The 16,028-nt window shown below is 43.8% G+C and overlaps 1 protein-coding gene across 2 annotated transcripts in view; it reads left to right on the forward strand.

Moving 5' to 3' along the window:
- The first annotated feature begins 324 nt into the window (after positions 1 to 324).
- The window catches only part of LOC140735836 (protein kinase C beta type), a 372,385-nt gene continuing 356,681 nt past the window's right edge, over positions 325 to 16,028 (forward strand). Inside the window, exons 1-2 of one of the 2 annotated variants that reach the window (XM_073061348.1) lie at positions 325 to 597; positions 695 to 726. In XM_073061348.1, coding sequence (XP_072917449.1) covers positions 431 to 597; positions 695 to 726 — 199 coding nt within the window. In that variant the 5' untranslated portion in view covers positions 325 to 430. The remainder of the gene's footprint in view (positions 598 to 694; positions 727 to 16,028) is intronic. The other variant, XM_073061347.1, reaches the window with a different exon arrangement.

Consider the following 16,028-nt stretch of genomic DNA (forward strand, 5'->3'; position numbering starts at 1 on the left):
CTGATTAACTTGATAACAAAAGGCAGGTGTTGGAGGAAGGAAAGTTTCAGTGGTCAGGCAGCATTGGATAAGGGAGAATTTGTGAACATTTGTGTTGGGTGAGTGGAAATTGGTGACGGTCGCTCATCGATCTGGGGGTTGGGGAAGTGACTTTGGTCCCGGGGCAGGGCAGAGGCAATTGCTGGCATGCTGGTAGAGAGAGAGGGCACTACCGTGGGAGAAAGGAGGGGCCATCCCCAGAGGGGGAGTGGAAGAGCGACCAGCCCCGGGAGGAGGGAATAGGTGAGGATACGCCGGGAAGGGAGGAGCGAGGGGCGGAGCAAGTACTCTCGGGTGGAGGGAGGAGCGAGCTGACGTGCAGAGCAGCCCCGTTACCTCTTTGCCAGTCGGTGGGTTTGTGGCCACAGCAATAGCTCCTAGTGGCGGATAGATGGTGGACACGACGCAGCCGGCGATGGAGGGCGAAGAGAACATGGTTCGCTTCGCCCGTAAGGGCGCCCTGAGGCAGAAGAACGTGCACGAGGTGAAGGACCACAAGTTCATCGCCCGCTTCTTCAAGCAGCCCACGTTCTGCAGCCACTGCACAGACTTCATCTGGTGAGCGCCGCTCTACCCTACCTTCTCCTCTATCCTTTCCCTCTCTTCGTTCTCTCTCCCTAGCGTTAACCCCCCTCTCTCTCTCTTCCTTCCACAGGGGATTCGGCAAGCAGGGATTCCAGTGTCAAGGTGGGCGTTCCCACGGCTTCAGTACTGTCCGGCGCTGTTTCCTCCGCACGCACCCGGGCTAATGCGTCTGTCACCACCGAGCGCGGGGATACCCTCTGTCCGCACCCGGACTTGCCCCCTCCCCTCACCGGAGAAGGTGGCGCATGTGGTAGAGAGTGACGGTTGGGGATCATCTGGGTTTGTTTGTCTCCATACAGGTGGCGCTCCCACTTAACCGCCACCGGGAAGGAAATCCCAGCACCCTGCACCCCCCCCCCCCCCCATCGCACCTTCGATCCGATAGCACTGTCTCAGAGTTTGTAAACTCCCTCCGGCGACCCCTGTCTGGCGTCGCCTAGCTCCTTCTCACCTGCTTTTCTCTGACTAACCGCCCCTCACTTTTTTAAAAAAATGTTTATTATTGTCAGTTTTACTGAGGCTGCAAATCACGCCGCCCGCCGTTTCTCCCCTTAGCGATGTTTTGGTGAAGATTTTACCGGAATGTATTCATTAACCCCACCCTTTCCTGTTTTCAAACGGAAACTTAAAAAGAAAAGAAATCGTTTCCTATCTGGCATATCAAAGAAGGATCTTTCAGGCTGACGGCCCTGAAATCTTGTTTCAGAATGATAGCGAAGCGAGTGCGTTTAGGAGCGAGTGGCTGCTTTAAACCCATCGCTTATCAGCAGCGCTGGGTTCACTGCGGACCACACCTGCTCCCGGATACATTCAAAAATAAACGTGATTTTTCAGACAGCGTGGGTCAGTCCTAGACCTGTCTTATGGAGTAATGTTGGGAAGGACCACCGTCTTCACTCAAAGAAATAGTTCGCTGTCTACCATCACGCAGATCTTGCGTGTAAATGTGGTTCAGGAAGAGGCGGGTTTCCACCGATAAGAATGGCTCAGCTCATGGTGAAATTCGCCCTTTGTCAGTGGATACAGAGTATAAAGGGAAAGGGAGTGAAGCTGGTTGCATTAGGGATGGCGTTACCTGTAGCCAATGACTTAGAAATATATTGTGTGAGTGTTTGCAACACCAAGTGGTCTACCCCAGTTGAAGTGAAAGGAAGAGAAATGGAGGCGCCTTTGAGACACGGTCTCCATTTCCTGTGGGGTGTTTGCAGAAGGATCTTTAGGCAGATTTGTGTTGTGCTGAAGCTTGAAAACACAATTTAGACGACTTAAATTCCTACTAAGCTGAATTTCAAGGTAATGGACTCCGCTTTAGAATTTGGCATGACCGTCCCATTTAGGTTGTTATGGCTGGCAACGACCAGAGGGTCAGGAAGCAAGTTGATTGCTGATCAATTCTTTGGCACTCGGGCAGAGTCTGTCATCAGCTGATGTCTGGAAGATGAACCCAATGGCTTTTGGGCTCGCTGTGTTATTTCTGGGATACTGGGAGTGGTGTTTCTCCCTGGTAATTTATTTAACTGGAACATTCCAGGGATGATGAAAATTCCTCTCTGACAGGAGGAGTCACACCAAATAAACTCTTCTAAGTTCAGACCTGTTAAAGGTTTGAAAATTGAGATTTCTCCATCTGTTCTGACTGTGAGTGAGTGGCTTCACCGTGTTCTATGTTTGTATGTGATTCACAAACTCAGTGTGAACAGATGGGGAGTGTCTTTGTTTATAAAATATTGACATTTTAATTCCTTTTAAAACCTTAAAGTAAAATGCAATTTATATTCTCACTGTACAATTCTAGATATTTTGTGAAGAATTACAGAATGAGTTGATGTTGCACAGTAAGTGACACAGTTTTTAGGGGATTTACTTAAGAGATTCATCTTCAACAAAGAGTATGTCAAAATGTAATTATCTGCCAGTCATAATGTGTGGAAACACATCTTGTTTTTACATTGTCCTCTTTCAAAGTACATTATAAACACCTGTTTGGCAAGTAGCCAAGGGTTTGCTGCTTTTGAGCTTCACTGCTGGAAGGATATCGGGACAGGGCTTGGATTTTCATCTGTGGGGGCATGTTGTGCTGTTCGGTGATAGTGATTACTGTGTTTCCCACATCAAGGCCACCATGTCTCCTGGTTTATAGTGTTGGATGCCCATTTTGTATAACAAGTGAAAATATTTATAGCCACATTCCTGAGGCTAGCAGAAAGGGATGCACATTAATTCCTGTGAAGAAGTGAGAGAGTAAAGGGGCATGGGGAGAGTACCAAGGTGTTCTTGGATGTACGCCAAGAGCAAGAACCCACACGCATCAGAGCAACGTGGAGGATCCCGGGTATTTTGGGATAATCTCTGCAGCTCATTCACACGTTTTGCAATCCTTTGTGCACATTCTGGAATCACTCAGACTGAAGCTGGTGCTAGGACCCATACATACCATACAGGAGGAGAGCCAGTTTCCTCTCTTGGGGAAAGATGACCATTAAATAAGCTTGTGGGTTGTTAAATTCTCCATACTAATTCTTGCTGCTCTGGTCAGTGTGGGGCCTCTGAACAGTCTGTCTGGTGCTGCCCTTTGACTTGTCTGGTTTTCTACTGAATAGTGTAGCAGTGGAACTGCATGGGTTGAACTGGCTGGTTTAATAAAAGTCAGATTATGATCTTGATGATCCAGTTTATGCCTGGCACATCGAGAATGCCCTTCAAGAGGGAGAAAGGAGATATCTGGGGATAGTATAGTGAGAGTATTACAAGCATTTCTCTGTCCCAAGCATTGAGAGTCCCAGAGGCCATGTCTGGCTGGTGTTTGGGTTTGGGATGTCTCATCTGATTTGGAGTGGGGAGGGTGAAGTAAAGATCCTGCTGTCATACATATGGTTACCAATAATGTAGGAAGAACAAAGAAAGGGGTTCTGCTGAGGAAATTTGAGAAGATGGGGACTAAATTAAAATGCAGGATCTCTGCAAAGGTAGTAATCTCTGGATTGCAACTTGAACTGTGTGCAAATCAGATGAATAAGATGTTGGAGCAAAATGTGTGGCTCAAAAATGTATACAGTAGAAATGGGCTTGAATTTGTGGGACATTGGCACACGTATTGGAAAAGGAGGGTGCTGTTCAGATGGGACAGGCTCTACCAGAACCATGCTGGACTGGGGTCCTGGAGAATAGCATGACCAGGGCTGAGTAGTAGGGGGGATGCGGTGCTTGAGAAAGTAGGGATAAAGTAGAAGGGAGTGAATACAAGAGAGATAATGGAAATAACACACTCAATGCTGGAGGAACTCGGCAGGCCAGGCAGTATCAATGGGAAAAAGTAAACAATTGATGTTTCGGGCCGAGACCCTTAATCAGGACCTGTTCTTTCCATAAATGCTGCCTGGCCTGCTGAGTTCCTCCAGCATTTTGTGTGTGTTGCTTGGATTTCCAGCATCTGTAGATTTTCTCTTGTTTGAGATTATTGAAGTCGCCAGAATAGAGAAAAAGAAAGTGTACACATTTAATGTCCAGTAACAGAGACCAAATTGGAAAGGGTGTTAAATGCGGGAGTGAAGATGTTATGTTTGAATGTAAGCAGGACACAAAATAAAGTAAATGATCTTGTAGCACAGTTAGAAATTGGCAGGTATGTGTGCATCACTAAGTCATGGATAAAAGAAGCTCATGGTTGGGAGTTTAACATCCAAGGATTAACATTGTATCAAAACGACAGATATGTGGGCAGAGGGGTGGGATGCTTCTGTTAGTTAAAAAAAAATTAAATCAAATCCTTAGAAAGGGGTGACATAGGATCGGTAAATGTAGGATCCTTGTGGGTAGAGTTAAAAAAACTGCAAGTGTATAAACTCCCTGATGGGAATCGTATACAGGCTTCCGAACAGTAGCCAGGATGTGGAATAAAAGTTACAATAGAAAATAGAAAAGGCATGTTAAAAAAAAGGCATTGTTGTGATGGTCATGGGGATTTCAATATATATGTAGATTGGCTAAATCAGCTTGTTGCTGGATCTTGAGAGGAGTTTGTAGAATGTCTATGAAATGTCTTTTAGAGCAACTAATTGTCAAGCCTACTAGACAAGAAGGCATTTCTGGATTGGGTGTTGTGTAATGTTTCAGTTTTGATTAGTGAGCCTTAAGGAAAAGGGCAGTGAGCATATGATGAATTTGCCCTCTGCGGTTAAGAGAGAAGCTGAAACCAGATGTGTCTGTATTACATTCAAGTAAAGGGAGCTGTAAAGGCACAAGGTAGGCACAGGAGAGGTGGCGAATAATGTTGTTCCGTTGTTTAAGAAAGGCTCTAAGAATAAACTGAGACAGGCAAATTTGACATCAGTTTTGGGGAAGTTATTGGAAACTATTCTAAGGGACTGGATATATCAAGTATTTGGATAGACAGTGACTGATTAGGGGTAGTCAATGTGGCTTTGTGCGTGGTAGGTCTTCTCTAACTAATCTTATTGAGTTTCTTGAAAAAGCTAACAGAAAAAATGAATGAAAAACAGTAGTTGTTATCTACAGTAATTTAGCAAGGCCCTTTATAAAGTCCCCCATGGGAGCTTTGCCAAAAAAGGTTCTGTCACTTGGCATTCAGGACGAGGTGGTAAATTGAAATGGACAAGCCAGAGATTGGTGGTAGATTGTTGCTGTATGACTAGAGTTAGTGGTGTGCCACAAGGATTGGTGCTGGGTCCTTTGTTGTTTGTCATCTATGTCAATGATCTGGATTATAATGTGGAAAGCTGGATCAGCATATTTATGTATGACACAAAGATTGGGGGCAAGGAACTTTATGAAAGCTTGCACTGGGATCTGGAACATTTAGTAAAATGTATTGGAAAAATGGCAGATGGAATTTATTGCAGACAAGTGTGAAATGTTGCACTTTGGGAGGACAAACCAAGGTAGGACTTGTACAGTGAATGGTAGGACACTGAGGAGTGCAGTAGAACAGGGATCTGGGAATCCAGATCCATAATTCTTTGGAAGTGTGTTGCAGGTAGATAGGATCATTAAGAGAGCTTTTGGCACATTTAACTTCATTGTTCAAAGTATAGAATGCAGGAGTTGGGATGTTATGTTGAAGTTGTACAAGACATTGGTGGGGCCTCATTTGGAATATTGTGTGCAATTCTGGCCATCAGCATACAGGAAAGATCAATGAGATTGAAAGGGTACAGAGGAAATTTACAATGATGTTGTTGGGACTTGAGGACCTACTTGTGGGGTAATATTGAATATCTTAAGACTTTATTTCCTGGAGTGTTGGAGAATGAGGGGAGATTTGCTGACATACAAAATGATGTAAATGCAAGCAAGCTTTTTCCACTGAATTGGGTGAGACTAAAACTAGAGGTCATGGGTTAAAAGTGAAAGTTGAAATGTTTAAGGGTACATTGTGGGGTACTAAGCGGGTAGCGAGAGTGTGGAATGAGCTGCTAGCAGAATTGGTGGATGTTGGTTCAATGAGTTTCGAGTTTCATCTAAGAGTTTCGATAACTATGCTGATGGGAGGGGTAAGAAGGCAGTGGCAGATCGATGAGACTAGACAGAATAGTGTGGCATGGATTAGATGGGCCCAAGAGCTTGTTTGTCTGATGTGCTCTATGACTCCAAGGTGCTGCATATGAGGCTGCTAAACAAGATGAGAGGTGTTACAGGAAGAATATCTGCATGGACATAAGATTGATTGGCAGGGGGCAAAGGGTGGAAATAAAGGGGACCTTTCCTGGTTAGCTAGTGGTGTTCTGCAGGAATACAAGTTGGTACCGCTTATGTGTCAAATGATCTGGATCACGGAGTTAATGGCTTTGTGGTCAAATTTGCAGATTATACTAAGATGGGTGCAGTGGCATGTAGTGTTGAGGAGGCAGGGAGTCTGCAGAAGGCCGTAGATTGGGAAAGAGGTAGTAGATGAAATAGTGTAGTGGAGTGTATGGTCATGCATTTTCATAGAGTGAATAAAGGCATTGGCTATTTTCCAGATGGGGATTGAATTCAGAAATCGGAGTTGCAAAGGGACTTGGGAGCTCTGGTCCAGGATTCCCTAAAGATGAACTTGCAGGTTGAATCTGCAGTTAGGGAGGCAAGAGAACTAGAATATAAAAGCAAGGATGTAATGCTGTGACTCTTTAAGGCCTATGTCAGACAGCACTTGAAGTATTGTGAGCTGTTTTGGGCCCTTTGTATAAGAAAGGATGTGCTGGGATTGGAGAGCACCCTGAGGAGGTTTACAAAAAAGATCTTGGGAATAGAAAGATTAACACAAAAGGAGCATTTGATGGCTCTGGGTCTGTACTTGCTGGAGCTTAGAAGTATGGTGGATTGCATTAAAACCTATCCATTACTGAAAGGCTTAGATTAGCGGACACTGAGGATGTTTCCAATAGTGGGGGATTCTTGGACCAGAGGGCACAGCTTCAAAACTTTAGATCAGAGTGGAAGAATTTCTTTAGCCAAATGGTGGCGAATCTGTAGAATTTTTTTGCCACAGATGTCTGTGGAGGCCAAGTTAGTTGGTGTATTGAAAGTGGAGGTTGGTCGGTTCTTAGGTGCCAAATGTTAAGTGAGAATATTGGAGAACAGTTTGAGCGGGACAATAAATCAACTATGTTGGAATAATGGTGAATACTCGATGGACTGGATGTCATAATTGTGCTCGTCTTATGGTCTTCAACATGAGAAAAACGTGGAACTTGTTTGAGTGGAGGCTGATACAATATAGTGGTTACACTCATTTATGATAGAATGATTTACTCCAGCTTTTTGAATCACAAAGTCCTAAAGTAAGTGTTGTTACCTAGGCATTAATATTTTGCTTTAATAAAGCTGATTGTCACATCATTTGTATTAATGAGGAGATTTTCTGGTACAGTGATTAATAGATACACTTGGCAGCCATTTTCCTTCAGCAACATGTGGTAATGCAAACAGCAGGAATGTAAATAGCCTCTGTTACATGGTCAAATTGATCAAGACTGCATGTATTTATTTTTCAACAGATCTTCAGACACAAAACTCTACTTTTTACCAGTATATCCAAAGGATGGCTGTGCCGTACTCCCTCAGTGTTGCATGAGTATAAATAGTTTTGAGATGAGGCTTGTTTCCCTAAACTTTCAATCTACTTCTGAGTTCTAAGTGGCTGTGGGAGACTTAAGGTTAATTTTCAGAATCAGAATTGGGTTTAATATCAGCAGCATGTGTTGTGAAGTTTGTTAACTTGGCAGCAACAGTTCAATGCAATACATAATAGAGAAACATAGAAAACCTAGAGCACAATACTTTACCTTAGAAATTACTAGGCTTACCTATAGCCCTCTATTTTTCTAAGCTCCATGTGCCTATCCAAAAGTCTCTTAAAAAACCCTATCATATCCGCCTCCACCACCGTTGCCAGCAGCCCACTCCACGCACTCACCACTCTGTGTGTGTGCGTGTGTGTAAATAACAAAAAAAATACCCCTGACATCTCCACTGTACCTGCTCCCAAGCATCTTAAACCTGTGCCCTCTTGTGGCAGCCATTTCAGCCCTGGGAAAAAGCCTCTGACTATCCACATGATCAATGCCTCTCATCATTTTATACACCTCTATCAGATCACCTCTCATCCTCCATCGCTCCAAGGAGAAAAGGCCGAATTCACTCGACCTGTTTTCATAAGGCATGCTCCCCAATCCAGGGCAACATCCTTGTAGAACTGAGCACAGTACTCAAAGTGGGGTGTGACCAGGGTCCTATATAGCTGCAACATTACCTCTTGGCTCTTAAATTCAATTCCACGATTGATGAAGGCCAATACACCGTATGCTTTCTTAACCACAGAGTCAACCTGCGCAGCTGCTTTGAGTGTCCTATGGACTTGGACCCCAAGATCCCTCTGATCCTCCATACTGCCAAGAGTCTTACCATTAATACTATATTCTGCCATCATATTTGACCTACCAAAATGAACCACCTCACACCTATCTGGGTTGAACTCAACCTGCCACTTCTCAGCCCAGTTTTGCATCCTTTAAAATGTCCCGCTGCAATCTCTGACACCCCTCTACACTATCCACAACACCCCCAACCTTTGTGTCATCAGCAAACTTACTAACCCATCCCTCCACTTCCTCATCCAGGTCATTTATAAAAATCACAAAGAGTAAGGCTGCCAGAACAGATCGCTGAGGCACTCCACTGGTGACTGACCTTCATGCAGAATATGACCTGTCTACAACCACTCTTTGCTTTCAGTGGGCAAGCCAGTTCTGGATCCGCAGAGCAATGTCCCCTTGGATCCCATGCCTCCTTACTTTCTCAATAAGCCTTCCATGGGGTACCTTAACTAATGTCTTGCTGAAATCTATATACACTACATCTATTGGTCTTCCTTCATCAATGTGTTTAGTCGCATCCTCAAAAAATTCAATCAAGCTCGTAAGGCATGACTCGTCCTTGACAAAGCCACACTGACTAGATAGATAGATACTTTATTCATCCCCATGGGGAAATTCAACATTTTTTCCAATGTCCCATACACTTGTTGTAGCAAAACTAATTACATACAATACTTAACTCAGTAAAAATATGATATGCATCTAAATCACTCTCTCAAAAACCATTAATAATAGCTTTTAAAAAGTTCTTAAGTAGTTTACTTAAATACATTAATACAATCAACCCCGGCACTTTAACATATCTTACTCCTGGCGGTTGAATTGTAAAGCCTAATGGCATTGGGGAGTATTGACCTCTTCATCCTGTCTGAGGAGCATTGCATTGATAGCAACCTGTCGCTGAAACTGCTTCTCTGTCTCTGGATGGTGCTATGTAGAGGATGTTCAGGGTTTTCCATAATTGACCGTAGCCTACTCAGCGCCCTTCGCTCAGCTACCGATGTTATACTCTCCAGTACTTTGCCCACGACAGAGCCCGCCTTCCTTACCAGCTTATTAAGACGTGAGGCGTCCCTCTTCTTAATGCTGCCTCCCCAACACGCCACCACAAAGAAGAGGGCGCTCTCCACAACTGACCTATAGAACATCTTCAGCATCTCACTACAGACATTGAATGATGCCAACCTTCTAAGGTTCCTATTCCTAATCATGTTATACCACTCCAATTGTTCATAAAGCCTGCCTCTCAGGATCTTCTCCAACTCATGAAGAAAGAAAATAATAAATCAGTTACAGTATACACATATTGAATAGATGAAATATCATGCAAAAGCAGAAATAATGCATTTTTTTTTAAAGTGAGGTAGTGATCACAGGTTTAATGTCTTTTTAGGAATCGGATGGCGGGAAGAAGCTGTTTCTGAATCGCTGAATGCGAGCCTTCAGGCTTCTGTACCTCCTACCTGATGGTAACAGTGAGAAAAGGGCATGCCCTGGGAGCTGGGGGCCCTTAATAATGGACAGTGCCTTTCTGAGACACCACTCTTTGAAGATGTCCTGCATAATTTGTAGGCTAGTATCCAAGATGGAGCTGACTAAATTTACAACAGTCTGCAGCTTTTTTTGGTCCTGTGCAGTAGCACACACCTTTTCTCCCCCCCCCCCCCCCCCAAAACCAGACAGTGATGCAGCCTGTCAGAATGCTCTCCACGGTACACTTATAGAAGTTTTTAAGTGTTTTTGTTGACATGCCAAATCTCTTCAAACTCCTAATGAAGTATAGTCGCTGTCTTGCCTTCTTTATAACTGCATCAATATGTTGGGACCATGTTAGGTCCTCAGAGATCTTGGCACCCAGGAACTTGAAACTGCTCACTCCCTCCACTTCTGATCCCTCTATGAGGATTGGTATGTGTTTCTTTGTCTTGCTCTTCTTGAAGTCCACAATCAGCTCTTTCGTCTTACTGAAGTTGCGTCATGTTGTTGCTGCGACACCACTCCACTAGTTGGCACATCTTGTTCCTGTACACCCTCTCGTCACCATCTGAGGTTCTACCAACAATGGTTGTATCATCAGCAAATTTATAGCTGGTATTTGAGCTGTACAAAGTCATGGGTATAGAGAGTAGAGCAGTGGTCTAATTTTATTATATAACTGAACAAGTAAACCAAAGTTCTTCTCTTGGAAGTTAAACCTGATGGAAAAGGTTAGGGGTATTATTCTGCACATAATGCTCTGTATATTGTTTGTGTACTAGGTTTATAACTGGGCTTGTTACTCCAAGTGTCCTCCCTCTTCTGCATGAGGTATTCCTGTGAATTCAGGTGGTAGGCATTGGTCTAGTTGAAAACCCAGACTCTTCTATTGCTTACAGGATTTCACAATGCCGTCCAAGAGGTGACTTCTCCAAGACTAACTGTCTGGGAATACCACTTGGGATGTTGTAGTGATCCCATGAAATGATGTCAGATGGAACAGACTGCCTTTCTTATCTCTATCTGTTGTGATGTGACTGCTATTTGAGCAGTTCTAATACCATGGAAGTGATGGAAGTGGTTTAATAGCTCCACAGCAAAGCTGGAGGATCAGGCCATTATCTTTGAAACTACCATTGGCTATGATGGTAGGCTTGTGGTGAGGGGACAGCAGGAAAGCTTTTCTCTTGGAAACTGAGCATGACATAGAATGTAACAAATGATGCTGGGGGAAACTCACTGGTAAGGCATCATCTGTGGAAGGTTAACAGTTTGTGTTGAAACACTGCCTGGACCAGGAATAATAATCTTAAACTGGAGGAAGGCCAACTTCATGAAAATAAATCAGGACCTGGCAAAGTTAGACTGTGAGCATCTGCTTGCAGGCAATGTGAAGTATTTAGGACGGCGAAAGGAAACAGAGTTCATGACCAACATGTTCCTGTAAGGGTGCCAAGTGTTGTTTGATACTGAGGGAAAATGCAGAACACACCAAGACCATACACACCATGCAGGATATTGAACTCAACTTTATTGATAACTCTGCTTGTACAGTATTTGAACTCCTCCCATGTGGGAGTGGCAAAGTGAGAGGATTATTCTGCCTCTTTAGTAATTTTCCCTAAGCTATTAGACTATGGATTATATCTTTCGTGGGACAGATAAACAGTCCGATCTGGTATACTTCCTGGAAGTGTTGAGCAGGTGGAGACTCTTAAACAGGTGTGGAGCAATAAGCTGGCAGTGCTTTGTAGGGATCTTTTGCCTTCAGTAGGAGGCTCTTAACAGTTTTCACGGTTCTTTCCACTTCTCCATTAGATAGATACTTTATTGATCCCAAAGGAAATTAGTGTCACAGTAGCATTACAAGTGCACTGATATAAATATTAGAAGAGAAGTAGCAAGAATAAAAAAATAAGTTGCCACAAACAATCTAACAGGAGGGGGGGTTGTCACTTCCCTGGCTATAGGTTGACTCAGAGAGCCTAATGACCAAGGGTAAGAATGATCTCATATAGCGCTCTTTGGAGCAGCACAGTTGTCTTAGTCTGTTACTAAAAGTGCTCCTCTGTTCAGCCAAGGTGGCATGCAGAGGTTGAGAAACATTGTCCAGAATTGCCAGGACTTTCCTTAGGGTCCTTTATCCTACCACAGTCTCCAGTGTGTCCAGATTGACTCCTGTAACAGCTAGCCAGCCTTATCAGTTTATTGAGCCTGTTGGCATCACCCATGTTGATGCCATCACTCAGCACACCAACGATAGAAGATTGTACTGGTGACAGCAGACTGGTGGAACATGTGAAGGAGAGGCCTGCATACTCCAAAGCACTTCAGTCTCCTCAGGAAGTAGCCTGTGGCTACTGTGGGCTGCTTGTCTGGTGTTTGAACTCGTAGTCCCTAGCAAAGGCTTTGAATTCAGACCAGCTGAATTGTGGACCATTGTCCGACACAAGTGTGTCTAGCATTCCTTAGCAAGTGAATTCAACTTTCGGGTTCTGTATAACTGTGGCTGAGGATGTGGAGAAGCTTGGACACCCCTAGTAATTCATAGTGAGAAGATGTTTCTTTTCAGCTCAAATGTCTGTGCCTGCTTGGAAAGCCTGGGAATTCTTTGGGATGGAGTGGTTCAACAGTTTCCTGCATGCTTCACATTGCTTTACATAATCCACGCTGTGTGCTCAGACCAAGCCACCACACAGATTGTCTTGCTCTTGGGTGACACTTTTTTTTGATGCCTCGATGTTCTTGGTGGATTTGACTGATGGTTTTGGCGTGCATAGAAGCAGGAGCCCTTTGGCAGCAAATTATTAAGAATGGTTAGTGTGTCTCTTTCAAGCCAATAAGGTCTGAATTCGTGAACTCTCTTTAGATTAGCTGGCTATCCATGGTGGAAGATTACACATACCTGGGGAGATGAAATGACAATAAACTGGACTGGTCAAAGAACACTGAGGCTGTCTACAGGAAGGGTCAGAGCCGTCTCTACTTCCTGAGGAGACTGAGGTCCTTTAACATCTGCTGGACGATACTGAGGATGTTCTACGAGTCTGTGGTGGCCAGTGCTATCATGTTTGCTGTTGTGTGCTGGGGCAGCAGGCTGAGGGTAGCAGACACCAACAGAATCAACAAACTGATTCGTAAGGCCAATGATGTCATTGGGGTGGAACTGGACTCTGACGGTCGTGTCTGAAAAGAGGATGCTGTCCAAGTTGCATGCCATGGTTAGGCACAGGAGTACATTCAGCCAGAGACTCATTCCACCGAGATGTAACACTGAGCATCATAGGAAGTCATTCATACCTGTGGCCATCAAGCTTTACAACTCCTCCCTCGGAGTGTCAGACACCCTGAGCCAATAGGCTGGTCCTGGACTTATTTCCACTTGGCATGAATAACATTATTATTTAATTATTTATGGTTTTATATTGCTATATTTCTACACTATTCTTGGTTGGTGTGGCTGTAACGAAACCCAATTTCCCTCAGGATCAATAAAGTCTGTCTGTCTGTTATAGTATTGCATGACCTTGCTGCAGATTTGGTCCTTTTTCAACTCTGAATTTCATCCAGTTTACTCTGATGCAAGAATACTTTCTGAGCTATGTAGATGTTGGTGTCTTCCATGAGGATGGAGTTGGCTTCTATCCAATCACTTTTGGATGGCATTCTCGACAGAGTGTCTGGTGTTGTGAAAGATTTGCCCAGACATGTCCATTGTCAGAACAGTATCACATAAGCTTAATTCTGAATCTTTGCAGATGTGGAGGTAAGTCATCCAAGTGTTTCAAGCTGAGGAGGTTGACATGTGTCTTGTGGACTGTTGCAAGTAGGAATTCAGTGCCTATCAGGTAACAGCTGCAGCATTCACAAGACCACACGAGAGCCAGCATCTCCTTTTTGATTTGGGCATAATGCCGTTCGGTAGGAGCCAGTGCTCTTGATGCATATGCCATCAGTTTCCAACACCACTGCAGTTTTCCTATAGGCCAAAGGAAGAGGCCTCTGCTGAGATCTTGGTTGCTTTTGGATCAAAGAATGGGAATGACTTCTCCTGTGGTGCATCCCAGGTCCAAACTTTTCTCTGAGAGAGGAGGTCACATTGTGGCTTTGTTTTCTCTGCCAAATTGGGAATGAATTTTCCCAGTTGGTTTACCATGCCAAGGAAATTGTGGATCTCTGATACATTTGTAGCTTGTCCATGAACTCCTGCCAGTTTGTCTGAATCTGGCTGCACTCCCTCTGAGGATAGTTGGTGGCCTAAGAACTTTACAAGTTCTCATTTCTTTTTGTTCTGGGTGATTCTAGACTGTTTAAGCTTCTTCAAGGCAGCTTCCACTCTTTTGTCATGTTCCTCATCTAGCCTTCCAAGATGACTATATCGTCTATGTGGCAGACTACTTCTTCCATTCCCTGCAATATTTGGTTCATCCTCATCTGAAAGATTTCAGGGGCTGATGAGATGCCAAAAGTTAGAACTCTAAGGAGTTAGAACACTGTTTGGATCTAATTTGGTGAAGAACTTTGCTCTACCCAGTATACTCAATGTGTTTGCAACAGAGGGTAGAATAAACTTCTCCAACCTCACTGTATTACTCAATTTTGTTAAATCAACACAGATACTGTGCCATCTGGCCTGGGAGCAGGAACAATGGCAGCACACCAATCAGTAGGTTCATTCACTCTAGTTATGAGGTCAATCGCCTGTATTCTCTTAAGTTAATCTTTGACTTTGTTCATCAATGGGACTGGTATACACCTCACTGTGGTCGGAGAGTAGTGTGTCACTCCTGGCTTCAGTTGGATAAGGTACTCTTCTTTCAGTACCCTCAGGCCTATGAGCAACTCCGCGTACTTCTCCTGCCACTGAACAATGTTTAGTGACTCCAACCTTGCAATGAGGTTCAGCTTCTCAATGGCATGTTGTCCCAGTAGTGATAAGAGATTTTGAACAACATAGCGATCCTCTTTTAACTTTTTTCATTTTTTACAGGTAGAAGTAATGCATATCCCTTTCACACTGAGCTTGTGTTTCCCTGGTCTCATGAGCACTTTCTTTGTTGGGTTTAGTGTAATATCTGTTTTCACCAGTTTTGTGAACAGACATCCGGGGATGGCTGTGACATCTGCCCCAGTGTTAATTTTGAATGTATCTGCCTCATTTTGCAACTGAACTATAGTACACCAGCCTTGCTACTTGAATCTAAAGCATTAAGGAAAGTTTTCTTCGTCTGAATCCTGGTCGTCTTTGACCTCTTGAAGAACTGTGTTTGAGTGACACTGACTTTTATAATGGCCAACTCTATTCCATGGTGGCATTTCGCTTTTGCTGGACAGAGCTCCTTGTGGAATAGAGACTTGGTACATCTTCTGCAGTTGGATATTTACCTGCTCTTGGTTTTGCTTGTGTTTTGCTTGGTAAAGCTCTTGGAAAGCTTTAGTAATAGCTTTCTCCAGTGCGAGATTTGCCTCCACCTGTCTCTGACAATTTGATGTCTAGTAACCCGACAACAATCTTATCTCTAATGAACTCATCTCTCAGGTTTCCATAAGCACAGTTGTCTCACAGGGCAGACAATGCTGTGATGAAGTTATTTACACTTTCATCTGGCTCCCGTTCTCTGGAATTGAACTTTACCCTCTCATATCTCACATTTCACTCTCCTGTGAAATATTTGTCCTGCACTATTTTTGTAATTTCTGTGAGCATCTGTCAAACCTAATCCACCCATGACGTCATCTGCTTTGTCCTCCATGCAGTATATCAATGTGCTTCATGCTCTTCTGAAGTCTGACTGAGACTGATTGCAACCCTAAATCTCTCAAAGCATAAGAGCCTGGTTTAGAGAAATCAAATATCTTGGTGGGGAGGCGAGGTGCTTTATTAAGTAGAAAATAAATAAATGCAAATGAGAACTGTCTTACAATAATTTTTTTCTTGTTGGGGATCTCACTTGGTCTGTAGCATCAATTCATCGACGATCAACCACTTTATAATTGCCAACTCTATTCCATGATGGCATTTCACTTATGCTGGACGGACTCCTTGTGGAATAG

The sequence above is a fragment of the Hemitrygon akajei genome, chromosome 11, assembly GCF_048418815.1.
Source record: "Hemitrygon akajei chromosome 11, sHemAka1.3, whole genome shotgun sequence".
NCBI classification, from domain to species: Eukaryota; Metazoa; Chordata; class Chondrichthyes; order Myliobatiformes; family Dasyatidae; genus Hemitrygon; species Hemitrygon akajei.